This window comes from Hypanus sabinus, chromosome 16, assembly GCF_030144855.1.
Source record: "Hypanus sabinus isolate sHypSab1 chromosome 16, sHypSab1.hap1, whole genome shotgun sequence".
Classification (NCBI taxonomy): domain Eukaryota; kingdom Metazoa; phylum Chordata; class Chondrichthyes; order Myliobatiformes; family Dasyatidae; genus Hypanus; species Hypanus sabinus.
In genome coordinates, this window is record NC_082721.1 from 69,411,271 (window position 1) to 69,428,220 (window position 16,950).

The 16,950-nt window shown below is 40.6% G+C and overlaps 1 protein-coding gene across 1 annotated transcript in view; it reads right to left on the reverse strand.

Annotated features, from left to right (window-relative positions):
- The window catches only part of rnaseh2a (ribonuclease H2, subunit A), a 35,266-nt gene extending 23,514 nt beyond the window's left edge, over window positions 1–11,752 (reverse strand). The window contains exons 1-3 of the mRNA XM_059992055.1: window positions 11,565–11,752; window positions 6,855–6,926; window positions 2,696–2,822 (exon numbers count right to left, since the gene is read on the reverse strand). Coding sequence (XP_059848038.1) covers window positions 2,696–2,822; window positions 6,855–6,926; window positions 11,565–11,691 — 326 coding nt within the window. The 5' untranslated portion in view covers window positions 11,692–11,752. The remainder of the gene's footprint in view (window positions 1–2,695; window positions 2,823–6,854; window positions 6,927–11,564) is intronic.
- Window positions 11,753–16,950: the final 5,198 nt, after the last annotated feature.

Here is a 16,950-nt window from a genome sequence, read left to right on the forward strand (position 1 = left end):
TCAGTTATTGGGATTAAAGCTGATGTCTTTTTTTTAAAGTAAGGTAGTGGACCTTCAAAGCTGCAAGGTTTTAGCACACTGAATGGATGTGTTGCTTTTTGAAACCATTAAGTCAATAAATTCCATATATTCTAAATTTACCGCTGCTTTTGACTTAAAAACTTTAAATTCACAAAACAGTATACAGATTTACAAGTTCAAAAGTAAAGAGTCCTTGAAAGGGAGTCGAGGTATTGCAGAATCAGTTTAAAGTTGAAGCGAGTGGAGTTATCCATGCTATTTCAGGAACCTGATGGTCGTAGGGTAATAACTGTTTCTGAGCCTGCTGGTGTGGAACCTAAGGCTTCTGTACCTCCCGCCCGAAGGTAGAAGTGAGAAGAGAAGATGGCCTGGATGGTGAAGGTCCTTGATGATGGATCCTGCTTTTTTGTGGCAGCACTTTCTTTCTTTTCACGTTTCTAATAAGAAGTTGTCATAGGAAAATGGGATAGCATAGTGGTGCGGCAGTTAGCACAGTTACTCCTTTGCTGGGATCTGAGACTGATTACTATTCTGAGTTTTTATGTGTTCTCTCTAGCTCTGTGCGTTTCCTCCAGATGCCCTAAGTTCTTCTAATATCTCAAAGACATGTTGGTTAACTTCTGAACTAGTATTGCAAGAGTAGGTGGGTGGAAAGAGAGTCAGGGAAAAGGCAGTATTGATAATGTCCAAGAGAGACTCGATTACAAGCAAATGTGGAGGAGTGAGCCTGGATAGGCTTAATAGATAAAAGATTGGTCAATGTCTTAAGAAGAATGACCAAAAAATGACAAAGAAAGCAAAGGCACAACATCATATAGGACACAAAATCACATCTGCTGATGCATTTAAAAGTATACACCCAGACACTTATAGGAAGTTGCTTTAAAAAAATACAGAATTCAGTCACTGATCATACACAGGCAGTTGACTCATGGTTCTGCTGTTTCTGACCAAATTAGATTTATTGCAGTAATTCCAAAGCAATTTTAAAAGAACTGCCTTTAGACATGACTTAGCAGGAGCGTCAAAAGCAGTTGGGCAGAGATCTAAGGAATTGGTACATAAACATTTTCATCAGAGTTGTGGCTTGAGAACAAAGGAGGAAAGGCAGGGAACCTCATCGCATCTAAAATTACCTGGACATTCACTTGAAGATGTGACCTGCAGGTCTACAGACACAGAACTGAAGGATGGAATATTCAAACAAGATCTATTTATTTCAATCAACGCAGACATATTAGGCTGAATGGCTACTTTCTGCATAATTAACTTTCCACGATTTCTACAGCCAAGTCAAGGACCCTAACCCCGAGAGTTCCTACAGCAATGCCAAAGGGCATGGACACCTAAAACACAAACCACAAGCCTCAGCTACAACATATCACAAACGCAAGACATTCAGCAGATGCTGAAAGTCCAGAGCAACACACAAAAAATGCTGGAGTAACTCAGCAGGTCAGCTGGCATCTATGGCGGGAAATAAGCAGTCAATGTTTCAGGCCCAGACCTTTCATCGGGACTGTAAAGGAAGGGATAAGAAGTCAGAACAAGAAGGTGTGTGTGTGGGGAGGGCGGGGTCCAGAAGGCAGAGGAAAGCGTACAAGCTAAGTGATAGGTGAAGCCCACTGAGTAGGGGAAGGGTTTGAATTGATAAGGTGGGAGGTGAAAAAGAAGGAATCTAATAGGAGAGGAGAACGGACCATTCTGTCTTTGTACTTTACGTATTTCTTTCAAATGGGCTTTAACATTGCTGATGAAGCAGCATTAACCCAGGGGAAGGGAATAAGCAGTTATAAATAGATTTTAAGGGTTTCAAATTGATAAGATGTTGAGAAAATTAACAGGTCTCATTTTCCCCTTACTGCATACTACTGTGTCACTATCTCCAGCGCATCTGTTGGTGGAACGAGTACAGCCAAGGATTGTCCTGGATCACATTAACTTTGATAAACGTTTCTTGACCAGACTGTGATGAGACTCTCCTAATTTAGACACAATCCAAAAATTGAACTCGGGAGGTTACAAGGTTATAAGACTTTGTCACGTACAGATTCAGTGCCTAATTCAGTAATAAGTAATCAAGCCAGGTATTTATTTTGAGTTTTGTATGAAAGTTAACATAACTGAGTGGTTAGATATTCAGATAAGCAAGTGTGGAGAGGTTTTTGGCCAGACCAATCAAGGAAACGTTTAATTTTCTTTAGCAGAGGGTGGAGAATCTGTGAAATTCATTGCCATAGATGACTGTGGAGAATAAGTCATTGGGTTTACTTAAAACTGAGGTTGTTAGATTCTTGATTAGTAAGGGTGTCAAAAGTTACAGGGAGAAGGCAGGAGAATGGGGTTCAAAGGGGACAGGAGAATGGGGTTCAGAGGGATAATAAATCAGCCATGATCAAATGGCAGGGCAGACTAGTTGGGCCTAATTGTGCTCCTAAGTCTTATGGTCCAAACAACATAGAAAATCAAATGTTATTTTAATGACAATTCAATTGATTCATAGGCTGTTTACGATACTATAAGAATTTCCCCACCCCTAGGAGCCACAGAGTTCCTCACTGTAGGATTTGAAAACTCTTTACTCCTTATCATGCATCAAGTAAATAACAGCTATGCTGTTGTTTCCTGGTGCATTAATATATACTTCCTTTTCAGTCAGTATGCTGAGAAGTACCTTTGTTGCATACTTGTTGAAATTACATTGGGCGAAAGGATCTCAATAGCCCAGCCAATAAAATCCTTCGTTTCATCTAGTTTGGCAAACAATTTCTCTCTCTCCTTCTCTGTCAATGTCTTGGAGTCTGCAAAAAGCAAATCAAAAGAGAAATATTACTGATGTCAGCATTATGTTTAACAAAGGGAACTGGCATATGAGGCACAAATAGCTAATAACCAGATACATAACCTAGTGGAAAAATGCAATAAATACTGATATTTCTCACACATAACGGTGTTGTCTCCAATGCCAGTGTTTCTCTCAAGACCAGTGAATTATTATCAAACATGTTGCTGCCTGTTGGCAACCGCTACTACATTAGAGTTCCACAAAAAATAAATGGGAAGCCTCGTTTTGCCTTGACAGGGGCATTTATACTTCCCAAGACAGTAAGGATCCCCACTTCACCCTTTTTTAAACTAACAACTGCAAAAGCAATATTCATTCATTGCCAGGATATTCCTAACTCTGACAAGATCAGCATTTATCTATCATTAACAATTTATATTCAACTCAATTGTCAAGCTGGGCCATTTGTGAAGGCAAATAAATCAATCACATTGCTGTGGGCTCGGAATCATGTACAGAGCACATGGTACTATAATCCTTTCCAAAGGATAAGATTTACATAAAACTACATTCTTTCTTTCTAAATCTTTTTATTAATATTAGTAATATGGACAGATGATATATTGATAAAGAAATTACCAACATACACATTCCATTACATATGAAAAAAAACATACATAATAGTTACAATATAAATGAGTTTACCAAGACATAAGCCATAAGATATATGTATGGACATAGTAAATCTAAATATTTCATAATGTATAATATATAAAAAACAGAAAAAAGAAAGAAAAAACAAAAAAAAAATTTGTATAATGCAAAACTAACTAATCTAATCTAATAACTATAACTAATAAGTAATATAAAAGAAAAAAAAACAAACAAAAGAGAAGGAAAAAAAAAGTGGGCTGTTTATAATATCTCACAAAAATAAGTATTCATCAATGCCGTCACTTCCGGTCCTCTCAAAATACATAAGCTAAAAGCTGGGAAATCAAATGTACTTGGCACAGGGTCATATTACATCATATGAAAATGTTGAATAAATGGTCTCCATAACTTTTCAAATTTAATAGAAGTCTCAAAAGTACCACTTCTAATTTTTTCTAAATTTAAACATAACATAGTTTGAGAGAACCAATTAAATACAGTGGGAGGATCAATTTCTTTCCAATTCAACAATATAGATCTTCTAGCCATCAGAGTTAGAAATGCAATCATTCGACGGGCTGAAGAAGATAAATGCTGTGAATCTAACATTGGTAAACCAAAAATTGCGGTAATAGGATGAGGTTATAAATCAATATTCAAAACCGCAGAAATAATATCAAAAATATCTTTCCAATATTTCTCCAAAAATGAACACGACCAAAACATGTGAGTTAAAGACGCAATTTCAGAATGACATCTATCACAAATAGGACTTATATGAGAGTAAAAATGAGCTAATTTATCCTTGTACAACCTTAAATTGTATTAGTGAATGTTTGGCACATAACAATGATGTATTAACTAATTGAAGAATTCTATCCCAATTCTCACTAGAAATACTAAAACTAAGCTCTCTTTCCCAATCCTGTTTAGTCTTATAAAGAGGCTCTAAACGTATCTTCATAATTATATTATAAAGTTTTGAAATAAGCCCTTTTTGAAAAGGGTCTAATTCAAATAAACTCTCCAAAGTATCTGAAGGCACAATAAAACTACATTCATGACTAACATTTCTGCTTCTAAGTGAAAGTAAATAAAAAATAATCAAGTTATTGATCAGACCGCACCTATGCTAGGACTTTAAAAGGCTGAGATTTCAACAAGACAAAGTAGCTATTTTACTGAAAGTATCACTGTACCTTCCTTGCTGATGTGCCAAAAATTTGGTTGAGGGTTCAAGCCTAAATGGCGCTCAACAGTTCAAATAATCTCCAAGTGGCACAGCAGAGTCTAGACTGGAATAAGCCATGGAGGTAACAGGCAAAGTGCGTATAGAGGGCTAGTGCTGACAGGCTGCAGCAATCAGTGTAGCTGCTCAGCACTCACAATCATAGAGTACAACAGCTCAGAAACAGGCTCTTCAGCCCATCTAGTTTGTGCCAAACTGTTACCCTGCCTAGATGTAGGGCTCAGGGCAGCAAGCAGCAACCTGGCTGGGATGCCACTACTAAGCTACTCTGGCTGTTGACAGACTACCGAGATCCATCACTCCATTTGTACATGATGGTAGTTCCTGTATCTCACACTGTTTGGCTACAATGCCCGCCCCAAGCTGGAGTTTGCTGTCCCAAACTGGTGGCTGCTAGGCACTAAGTCCTTCACTAAAGAGAAATCTCAGGACTGAGAAGAGTTGTGCAGCAAAACAAAGAGGGAAGACGGTAACCTCTCTCACATCCAAAATGAAGTGACCAGTGACCTGGCCAACCTGATGACACGTGCAGCTGCAATGCCTCACGCCCACTGAGCGAGAGTCCATGTCTCAGCATAGTGGCCACCCAAGCAACATTCCCACACTATGTCATGGGCAACATATTGCTACAGGAATGCCAGTATAGAGCAGCAAACTACAACAAGTTCCCGGCAGTGAGGTCTGGGCTTAGTGGCAGGTTTGTTGCATGGATCTCAGCCTGAGTGTACTGTTTGTCTTTACTTTCAAAGAAAGAAAAACATATTGGGGAGTACTCATCCATAAGAATTCAGACTGGAGGACAGTAATCGTCACTCTGTTCCCTTTGAGCACTTCAGTTTCCTCGCACTAAGCTCAGTTTTGAGTCGGTAGGTTAATTGGTCTTTAGTGTAGGTGAGCAATTGAATTTGCAGGGAGTTGATGGGAACATGAAGGGAATAAAAAGGGGTTAGTGCAAACAGTACATGTCTAGCATAACAGTACAGAGGGATTTTAGCAAAGTGCTTGACAAAGCTCACAAGAGTCCAAGGCATGGACCCAAAACCAACTCAGCACAAGGTGCAACTTGGAAGATTTCAGATTGCACAGATCTGCATGGATACTAGATTGTGGACTCCTTGTGTACTGTACACTTTTGCAATTGGATGCTATGATAACATCTCCATTCCCAGTCTGAACCACCCTTGCCAAGGAGATAGCAAGATTGCAATCTGTTGAAGTGAAAGAAAATAGAAAAAAGAATCATTTGCAGAACCCTCTTAAGGCTGATTTATACTTGTGTGTACAGGTTACACCGCAGCCTATGCCATTGTCCTGATTTTCTCTTTTGCATCGCTCTATACCACAATGAGCATGCGTTGGTGTGCACCAAAATGCTAGTTGGTGGTGGGGTTTCTATGCCACTGTGTTGAGTTACTTCATGACAGACATGAACGAGGAAATGCATTTCAAACATTTTCGCATGTCGGCAGGTAGATTTGACGATTTGGTTCATCTATTTCGTATCGGTGTACACACAGCCTACAAACATGGAGGAGAAAAAGCAACTGGAAATTCGTAGGAGGAAATGCAATGCTACCAAGCGAACCAATCACAGTTGTTGCCGTCTGCGTCGCCACGACACGTGAGTAACTTTTCTGGAGAGGTGCACGTAGGGTACAGCATGGGGTACGCGACACCTACGGCGTAGATGCGACGCACAAGTATAAATCAGCCTTTAGAAATAAACAATTCTTTGTGAAAATTATAATAAATATAACAACAGCAATAATGGAACTGAAGTCCATACGGTGAATGGCTCCCATTCCTGACAAGTTTTAATCTTGCTCATTCAGAATGCTACAGATCTCTGCCCTTTGTATATGTCTGCAATAAGCAGCACTCAAATACATTCACTTGGTCTGAAATTCACACTCAAGAATTCTGGCTCAAATTCAGAACTTCTCTGAAAAACCAGCAACAGCACTGAAACAAAGAGCAGCACCCCAAAGACGGGGTGAATACTGAATTCTCCACCATCAATTCCATAAAACATGAGCAATGATTTTTAGCTGCTCATCTGGTGTTTGTTTGGCATCTCTATTTAGGTTTTGCACTGTCATACTTCGACTGCATTATCAGTAGTGGCTGATATTTAGACTTCCATACCAGCAACCTTGAGCTCTTCGAGTTGTTGTTGCTTGGAAAGAGGACAAAAGCAGATTCCATAGACCATTGGCCCTGAAAAACAGGAAAACAGGGGGCATTAAGTACAACAGTTGCTGACACCAAACACTAGTGAAGAAGATCTATGCACACAGATCAGTACAGCCTTGAAAACAATTAAACTTGAGTGCATTCATTTCACATAACAGTAATGAACTTTGAAAATTTAATTCCATTAAACCAAGATTCTAATTTATTCCTTCCTGTAAAGTGCTAGACGGCTAATAAAACAAAAACTTTGCGCCATCTTAAAAGTTTCCTCCCACAGTTAATTTGATCAATCATTCCAGTTAGAGCTTCCCCCCCCCCACCATTCCCCTCGATCTTTAACCTCAGTCACTGCACTACACTGTAGACACATTAAACCACTTTTTATAACACTGTTTACATCGAAAATATGCTGGCATTTATGCACTTTTTATTCATTATCTGTATTTTAACCTCTAATTTTATATTAACTCTGTATTCTTATAATTGTTAGTTTTTAGAACCGCATATCACGCCGACACATCACAGCAAATTCCTAATTCATGTCAATGTTTGTAGAGAATAATGTTGTTGCTTGATCTTTAATTCAGAAACATGAGACTGAACCCAAAAAATAGTTTTGTTAGTCTGTTGTTTCAAAAGCCGCATGCAAGGAAATGTGTGAAATTATTCAAAACTCTTAAACTGACCCCCTGTTCATAATTACATAAGACCAAAAGAAAGTAGCTTATAGTAAAAAAATAGAAAGGTTTTATTTATAAAACTATAATGTAGGAGTAGAATTAAGCCATTCAGCCCATCAACTCTGCTCCACCAATCAGAACTGATTTATTTTCCCTCTCAACTCATTTTCCTTCTTTCTCCCCATAACCTGATACCCTCACTAATCAAGATCCTCCATCAAACTCCGTTTTAAATTTACTCAATGACTTGGCTCCACAGTTATATGTGGCAACGAATTCCACAGATTCACCACCCTCCTCATCTGTTCTAAAAGGACATCCTTGTATTCTGAAGCCATACCTCAGCGTTTAGCTCTAGTTCACCCCAAGATATAAGTTAAAACGCATTGTCATTGTGCTTCTATAGTGTTACACACCATGCAATGAGTAACGGTAGTTATTTGATGCCACATAACATTACAACTGGACTGTTTTCCCAAGTTATCAATAATGACACCACTGGTTTCCACCAATCATGATCTGCCAAATATTTCTCAGTGGATCAATGCACCTTTTTCCAGCTCTATAATTAGCTACTTCAACACTAATGAGCATTGTAGAGTATGCTACGCCATCTGCTGCCAAACCATTGGGGTAAAACATGGTACGTAATGGCTCAATATTCCACAACCCGCTGGTGACATTCCTTCCTTTCACCACTCCCAGAACACACCAGAAAGCAATTAATTCAATCATCTCCATGTTAGTTTTTTGAAAGATCCACCCACTTAGTTTGAAGTAGAGGTTCTTCTACACAAACTTAATATTTTGCACGATGTAATAATTATCCAAACCCTTCCTGCAAATTATTCCTCCTCCCCCACCCTTTCAAGACATTTCACACTATATAGATTTTGTAAAAATACATCTCTTTTGGCCTTTTTGCCACTTTAACTTAAATTTCAATCCAATCCTTCTGACAGTCCGTATTTACTTACATCTATTTTCAAGTATAAATGGTTAATGTGGGTATTGAAACTGCACCATAGAAACACTAGTAATTGCTTCCCCACAGCAAGACAACTAGTGTCAGCTGTAATTTAAAGCACATTGTCTGACAGGATTAATGTTTCCACCTTTAAAAGGGGGAATTGTCAAAAGGCAAACTAGCAGTGCGTGCCACTGCAATTATTCTAAAACCATGCCCCTGAGGCTGTAAGTACACTGTATGGAAAAGGAATAAATGTAGATGAGGGAAAAATAAACATCACTGAGTGATTGTGTCCAGAGATTATTTTTTTTAAACCAAGTTTTTGTTTCTAGTACAAAAATAAAGTGGGAATAAAGGGGGCCTTTTCTGGTTGGTTGCTGGTGACCAGTGTTCCACAGGAACTGCATCTTCTTACGTTATGTGTCAATAAATTAGGTTACAGAATTGATGGCTTTGTTGCTAAGTTTGTGGACGATACGAGGAGGAGCAGGTAGTTTTGAGGAAGTAGAGAGGCCACAGGAAGACTAGGAGAAAAATGGCAGATGGAATACTGTTGGTAAGTGTATGGCCAAGGACTTCAGTAAAAGAAATAAAAGGGTAGACTATTTTCTAAATGGAGAGAAAATTCACAAATCTGAAGTGCAAAGTTAATTTGCAGAATGAGTTGATGAGGAAGGCAAATGTCACTTTAGCATTCATTTCAAAAGAACCAGAATATAAACGCAAGGGTGTAATGATGAGGCTTTATAAAGCTCTGGTGAGGTCTCACTTGAAGCATTGGGAGCAGTTTTGGGTCCCTTATCTTAGAAAGGACATGTGGACATTAATAAGGATTCAAAGGTGGTTTACAAAAATGATTGAACAGCTTGTCATATGAAGGCTGTTTGATGGCTCTGGGCCTGTATTCACTGGAATTCAGAAGAATGAGGGGGTGACCTAATTGAACCCTATTGAATGTTCAAAGGCCTTGATAGAGTGGACATGGAGATGTTTCTATGGTGGGGGAGTCTAGGACCAGAGGACACAGCCTAAGAGTAGAGGGGCATCCTTTTAGAACTGAGATGAGGAATTTCTTTTGCCAGTGGTGAATCTGTTGCCAAAGGCATAGCCCTAAAGGCCAAATCTTAACATATATTTAAGGCAAAGGTTGATACACTGTTGTGTAACACACTGTAGGGCTTCACTGCTAATGTCAAGGCCTCTGTAATGTTTCACTGCTAAGGCTATTTGGTCAGGACATGAAGGGATACAGGGAGAAGACAGAAGATTGGGACTGTGGGAAAATGGAGCAGCATGATGAAATGGCAGAACAGACTCGATGGGCCAGATGTCCTAATTCTGCTCCTCTACCTCATGGTCTTACATTCTGGAAAGGCCTAACAAAGCTCTTCTGTTGTATGGCACTATTATGTACTAACCAGTACACTATCAGTCAGCCCCTAGTCTGCAAAGAGACCGGGATCACAACAAATGGAAGGAAGCAAGAGAAAGTGATGTAAAGTGAGTGAAAACTATGGACAAAAGAAAACAATTCAGCTTGATCACAGATGAGTCCCCCATCTTAACAGACGCCACATTCATCAGGATGCTTCATGTTTTATCTGGAGAAGGTGAGGGCACGAGTGGGCACTCCTTCTAACCCCCTCTATCCTCGTTCAAGATCTTAAAAGCAGCCCAGTGGCACAGCAACAGTGACCAGGGTCAAATCTTGATCTCCAGTGCTGTGTGTGGAGTTACCGCATTCTCACCATGACCGTACAAGTTTCAGCCACTGGGATTGAAGTTCCTCCAATGTGGAGGCTGGCAGGTTAATTGGCTGCTGTAAATGGTGCTGTTGCTTGGAGGAGGGTTAGAATCTGGAAGGAAGTGAGAATGCAAGGAAAATGTAACGGGTTTAACGTAGGATTCTTGTAAATGGTGATCATGGTGAAGGCTTGGAACACAGAACAGGATCAGGCCTTTTGTCCAACCGTGATGTAAAATAAAATTAATCCCATCCACCAGCACATGCTCCATATCCCTCCGTTCCCCATACATTCATGAGTCTATCCAAAAGCCTCAATTGCCACTATCATATACACTTCCACCACTGTCCATGGCAATCTGTTCCACCCATCCGTATAAAACACTTTCCCACACAATTCCTAGTGTTTAACATTTCTACCTCGCGAAAAATATGATGATCAATCTACATCTCTCACAACTTTATAATTTTCTATCAGATCTTCCCTCAGCCTCCAATCTACATCTCTCATAACTTTATAATTTTCTATCAGATCTCCCCTCAGCCTCCAATCTACATCTCTCATAACTTTACAGTTTTCTATCAGATCTCCCCTCAGCCTCCAATCTACATCTCTCATAACTTTATAATTTTCTATCAGATCTCCCCTCAGCCTCCAATCTACATCTCTCATAACTTTATAATTTTCTATCAGATCTCCCCTCAGCCTCCAATCTACATCTCATAACTTTATAATTTTCTATCAGATCTCCCCTCAGCCTCCAATCTACATCTCTCATAACTTTATAATTTTCTATCAGATCTCCCCTCGGCCTCCAATCTACATCTCTCATAACTTTATAATTTTCTATCAGATCTCCCCTCGGCCTCCAATCTACATCTCTCATAACTTTATAATTTTCTATCAGATCTCCCCTCAGCCTCCAATCTACATCTCATAACTTTATAATTTTCTATCAGATCTCCCCTCGGCCTCCAATCTACATCTCTCATAACTTTATAATTTTCTATCAGATCTCCCCTCGGCCTCCAACACGCCAGGAAACAAAACTGATGAGACAAATGGGCTGATTTCCTGATGTCTGGCCACACCTCCAGGTCGACCCCCACCCCACCTTCCAAACTCTTCACCCACCCATCGCGCACCACCATCACCCCCCAGGCTCAGGCACTCACTCCCACCCTTCCACACCTGACCCTAGGCATACCCCTTCTCCCCGGAGGGGCACCCACCCCCCGCTACGCTCCGCCCCACGCCGGGCACTCACCCAGCACTGGCCCCCTTCCCGCCTCGTCCACCCCCAAGCTACAGGGCTCATCGCGACAGGCGGCCGCCACAGCCGAGCTGATGCGGCAGCTGCTACCCGGGTCCCGCCGCCACTCGCTGAGATCCATCGGCCGGCCGCCCGCTGAAACCTTCCCGCCCTTCGCCGCGACCTCTGACCCGTGACGCTCCGAGACCGTCTCAGTTCCGGGGGCGAGGAAAATTGAAAATGAGACAAAGAAATTTCACGGCGCCTCATATTTACTTTAATGAGTGACTTGTCTTCGTCTCTAAAAGTAAATAAGATGCGCTATTGGTCGGCTTGTAAAAAAAGTCAGACGTTTACGCACGCGTACGACCTGCAATCGTTTCTGGGAGTTGTAGTCTTCCTGAGGACGACCGAGACAAGTTGGTGATCTTTGTTTTGTTAGATATTGGGAGTAGATTTGTTCTTTTGTATACTTAAGAGAGTTTTTCTAATGTTAAAAATGTACTTTATTCAAAATACATGGTGGATGTAATTAGGATGCCCCTATAAATTTATTGCACTATCAACTAAATGCATTCTGGACCCTATATTATGTTTTGTAACTCCTGAAATTAATTGAAAGATTTATGTACTTCTTACATGAAGTAAGAATTCATTCTAATTCATGAATTCATTCTAATGAATTATGTAAACAAAGAATGCTTAATCACACGATATATTTACAAATTTCTGAAATATTACTTAAGTATTAAATACACTATACACCTTCCTGCTTGGCTATAAACTCCAACAGAATACATCTAAACTCAAATATGTAACACATCGTTCTCTCTCTATGTAAAACAATTACTATATAGACATCCACAGCTTAGTAAATTTTGAATTGTCCCATTCAGGCCTAAATACGTAATCACTGTGGAGGCTTCCTTACTCTTGTGGGATAATGTCTTTCCTGGCAAGAGGGTTCACTCTGCTTGACATGTGAGACTTGTGGCTATGAAACTTTCTCAGGTTCTGAGGCCTCCTCCGTCATGGTTGTTGGAGTTGACTCAAACTGCAGGAAATGGTTCTGACAAATCTGGTCACTTCTCTGTTGACTCTGCCCTCCTCAACTGATCGGTGTCATCTCAAAGTTCAAAGTGCATTTGTTATCAAAGTATGTATACATTACGCAACCTTGAAATTCATCTCCTTACAGCAGCCATAAAACAAAGAAACCTAGAAAAGACACACTTTAAAAAAAAGACCTTTGCCCGATGCACAGAAAGAAAACAAAATCATACAAACAATAAAAGTAAGCAAATAGCTTCAGAACTGAAGTTTTACGAAAGACACAAAGCCAGGCATCTCTGCAGCTGGAACAGGCCACAGTCTCAGATCAGTGCGGAGCCGAGTTAATGTCACGGAGCAGTGAGCAGAACTGGCACTCATCTCGCCTTCCGTCAAGATATCCTGATCTGTTCAATCTAGCTTGGTGCTTAAATCACCCAAACATCGGATTGTTCCTCGCTCTCAGACCGCTCTGGGACATGAACCCACAGTCAAAATTCAGCCCGTACCTGACCTTTCTGATTCAGACCGGTCCTTAAATCGACCAGACATCAGGACGTTCCTCGCTCTTGGCGACACCATGATGCTGCCTTCATTCTGGTTCGACCCCACCTCTGCTTCTGCCTGCCTCGACCATGCCTCCTGTGCCTCTGCCACCTCTCACCTCTGTTTTCCCTCAACCGTTTCTCATGTGTGCCTCCACCTCTGCCACCATCACTGCTCTCTTTCATTCCTAACTGTGACCCAATTGCGTCTGTCTCCTGTTTCCATTTATACAGCCAATTAACTGTTTTTTAAAATGTAAGTTGTGCTTCAGTTAGTATCTGTTTTTGAATGCTTTCTTCCATGATTCCACAAACTTATCTATCTCTCAGTGCATTCACCACTGTTTGAATTTTCTCAGCACACTTGTGTAAACATTTTGCATCAATGTTGTGACCACAGCAAATGATGCTTAGTTTAAAGAATTTACACTATTGTGGTGTGCTTTGAGCCCATAATCTTCTCATCTTTTTAACACCCTCGTGAGATTTTGGATATGTTTCTTGCCATCTTTACCAGTAACAATGATGTCATCCAAGTGACACTGAGTATCTGGGCAGCCTTCCAGTAGCCTGCCCACAGCTTTCTGCCAGAGTGCTGGTGCAGATGCTACTCCAGAGTTAAGCTAATTATAGCATTCAGGCCCTTTCTGAGCATTTATGGTGCAAAACACTCAGGACTTCTTCCAGCTCCATCTGTAGGTAGGCCTCAGCTAAGTCCACTTCACTGCAGTGTTTTCTGCCAGAAACATTTGCAAAAATATCCATTATCTTGGGCAGAGGGTATTGATCTACTTTTGGTACTGGGTTGATGGTTATGCTAAGATCACCACAGATCCTGACAGACCCATTCTTCTTGGCTACTGGAACCACTGGCAATGTTCATTATCTCCACTCAACCTTGGAAAGAATTCATTCAGCCTCCATGTGATCCAGCTCACTGGTTACTTTATCACGGATAGTTTAAGGAACCAGACAGGCTTTGCAAAACTTAGGTGTGGCATTTTCATTTAACTCTATTGATATGTTTGTGTTTTCCAGTGCCATCCTTGAATACTGCTGTGGCATTATCCAGTACCTTTCTTCATTCACTTTCAGTTGACTCTCTTGCAGGGGATGTGCATGCAACTGGTGGATGGATCTCCAATCAAGTTGTAGTTGGCTCAGCCACTCATGACCTCACAATTCTGGCCCTCTTCTGCTTACCATATACAAACTCAATGTGGTTTGTTGATCATTGTATTTCACTGTTGTGGATGTCATTCCCACAGGAGATATCTTTTCTCCATTATAAGTTCTTAGTTGGATATCTGCAGGCTTCAGTTCAGTATCTTTGAAATGTCATTCAAACTAATTTCATGTAATGACTGAAACAGCTGAGCCAGTGATTTGGTGTAAGCAATATTCTGAAACAATATTTTACTTCTTGAGTAAGCAATATTGCTTGTCTCTTGTTAGTTTTCGCATTGTAAATCTCAACGCTGCACAGTCCGGTGTCATTCTCATCATTATCGGATTTTCATCAACGTCATGCAGATTAATGCTCTCTTTGAAACTACAACTTGACTTTTTATTGTTATCTCTTCTCTGTGTTGTCCCTGTACTTTTTTCTGCCAAACATGCTCTTTGTATGTGTCCTAGATTTTTATATTTTCTTTACATTTTACATTTTGCCTTTAACAGTAATGTAATTTGTTTGGCCAGGCAGGTTTCTGTTCAGGTGTTGAAATTTTGTTCATGCTTACTTCATTCTTGACTGCAACTCAATTACATCTCTGGCTGCTGTTTCCATTGATACAGTGATTTCTACTGCTCTTCTAAATGCGAGCTGCGATTCAGTCAGGAGCGATTTTTTGAATGTTTTCTTGTAAGATTCTACAATCTAAATGATCTCTCAGTGCATCATTAAACTCATCACTGAAGTGACAATTCTCAGAGAATTTCTTCAATTCGGCCACTAATTAAGCTGAAATGCTCCCCTACCTTTTGGTTGCACTTGTTAATCCTGAAGAGTTCTGCAATTAACACTTAATATTTAATAACAATTAATATTTTGGATCTAAATATTCCTGTAATGCATTCACAATATCAGCAAAGCTCATTTCAGCTGGTTTGGTTGGAACAGTTAAACTTCGAAGCAAACTATGCATTTCCATCTATTTCACTCAGCAAAATTGGCACTTGTTTCTTATCAGCTATTCCATTTGCTTTAAAATACTGCTCTATTTGTTCAGTGTACATCATCCAGTTAGCTGTTGTGCAATTGAACGTGTCTATGTTTCTGATGTAGATAACCATTTCTGCTACTTATTTATTATTATCACTTCGCAAACCCATGAATTTCATTTGTTTTCTGCCTTGTTTTTAATTTAAACATCTCTTTCCCCTTTCAAAGGAAAAAATGTGCTGAGCTTTTTTTTTTAACTCAAACGTCTCTCTCCCCCTTCTGAAGAAAAACATGCTGCACTTCAACAGGTAGGTAGTCATTTTGGGTTCAGTTCAGAACTACCTTGTCACCATTGGTATGTTTTGTAACTCCAGAAATTAATGAAAAGGAAAACAGAGGAGCTGGGATAACTTTCTATGTTTATTGAGACTCAAGTATAACATGGTGGTGAAATGACGTAAGCCATTCACATACTTCACACATATAACCCATAATGAATTGTGTAAACAAAGAATGCTTACTGAAACAATATATTACAATATTTAATATTACTGAAATATTAAATACTCTACACCTTGCACCACTGCCTTTCACGTTTTCTCTTTCTGCAAGTCAAAGCCATGTTTGTTGTCACATGCACAGGTGCAATGAAACGTGCTTGCAGCAGCATCACAGGCTCATAGAGTCATATAAGCAAGCTTCATATGTAAGTTTATAGTTAAGTTAAACACGAGGCAGTCGCGAGGTTTCGGAAGGTTGTTCCGCAGAGGCATTTCCTCGCTGTCCAGTGAGAGTGGGACTGGATGTTGTTCTTCCTCCACACTGAGCTGTTGAAGCAGCTGCTTTGAGGTTCAGCATTTATTGTACTCCAGCGCCTCCGAATGTGCCAGTTGGCAGCATTAGATTCAGATTCATTTGTCACACGTACAGTGAAATGCGTCATTTGTGCTAACAACCAACGTGTGGATGTGATGGGAGCACCCTGCAGGTGTCATCACACATTCCAGTGCTAAATTGGCATGCCCACAGTGTTCAGAATAAGCAGGAACAACAGCAAAAGATGCCCTTTTCCCAACCACCCACTCACATACACAGGACAAGGCGTCCAGCCCCAGTACAAGTCACCATTGTGTCTCCAGTACTTTGCCCCAGACTCTCAGACTCACAGATGTTAGACCTCCAATCTCCAGCCCCTGGCCCAGACTCACAGACTCATAGACAAGAGGCCTTTGCCTACTCCAGGACTTGAAGATCACTGAACTTATACCTTTGGGTTTCAACTTCTGAGCTCACTGATCATGGGACGTTGACATTTGGCCCTTAATCCCAGGACTTGCCGATCACAGGACATTGACATTTGGCCCTTAATCCCAGGACTTGCCGATCACAGGACGTTGGCATTTGGCCCTTAATCCCAGGACTTGCTGATCACAGGACGTTGGCATTTGGCCCTTAATCCCAGGACTTGCCGATCACAGGACGTTGGCATTTGGCCCTTAATCCCAGGACTTGCCGATCACAGGACATTGACATTTGGCCCTTAATCCCAGGACTTGCCGATCACAGGACGTTGACATTTGGTCCTTAATCCCAGGACTTGCCGATCGCAGGACGTTGACATTTGACCCTTAATCCCAGGACT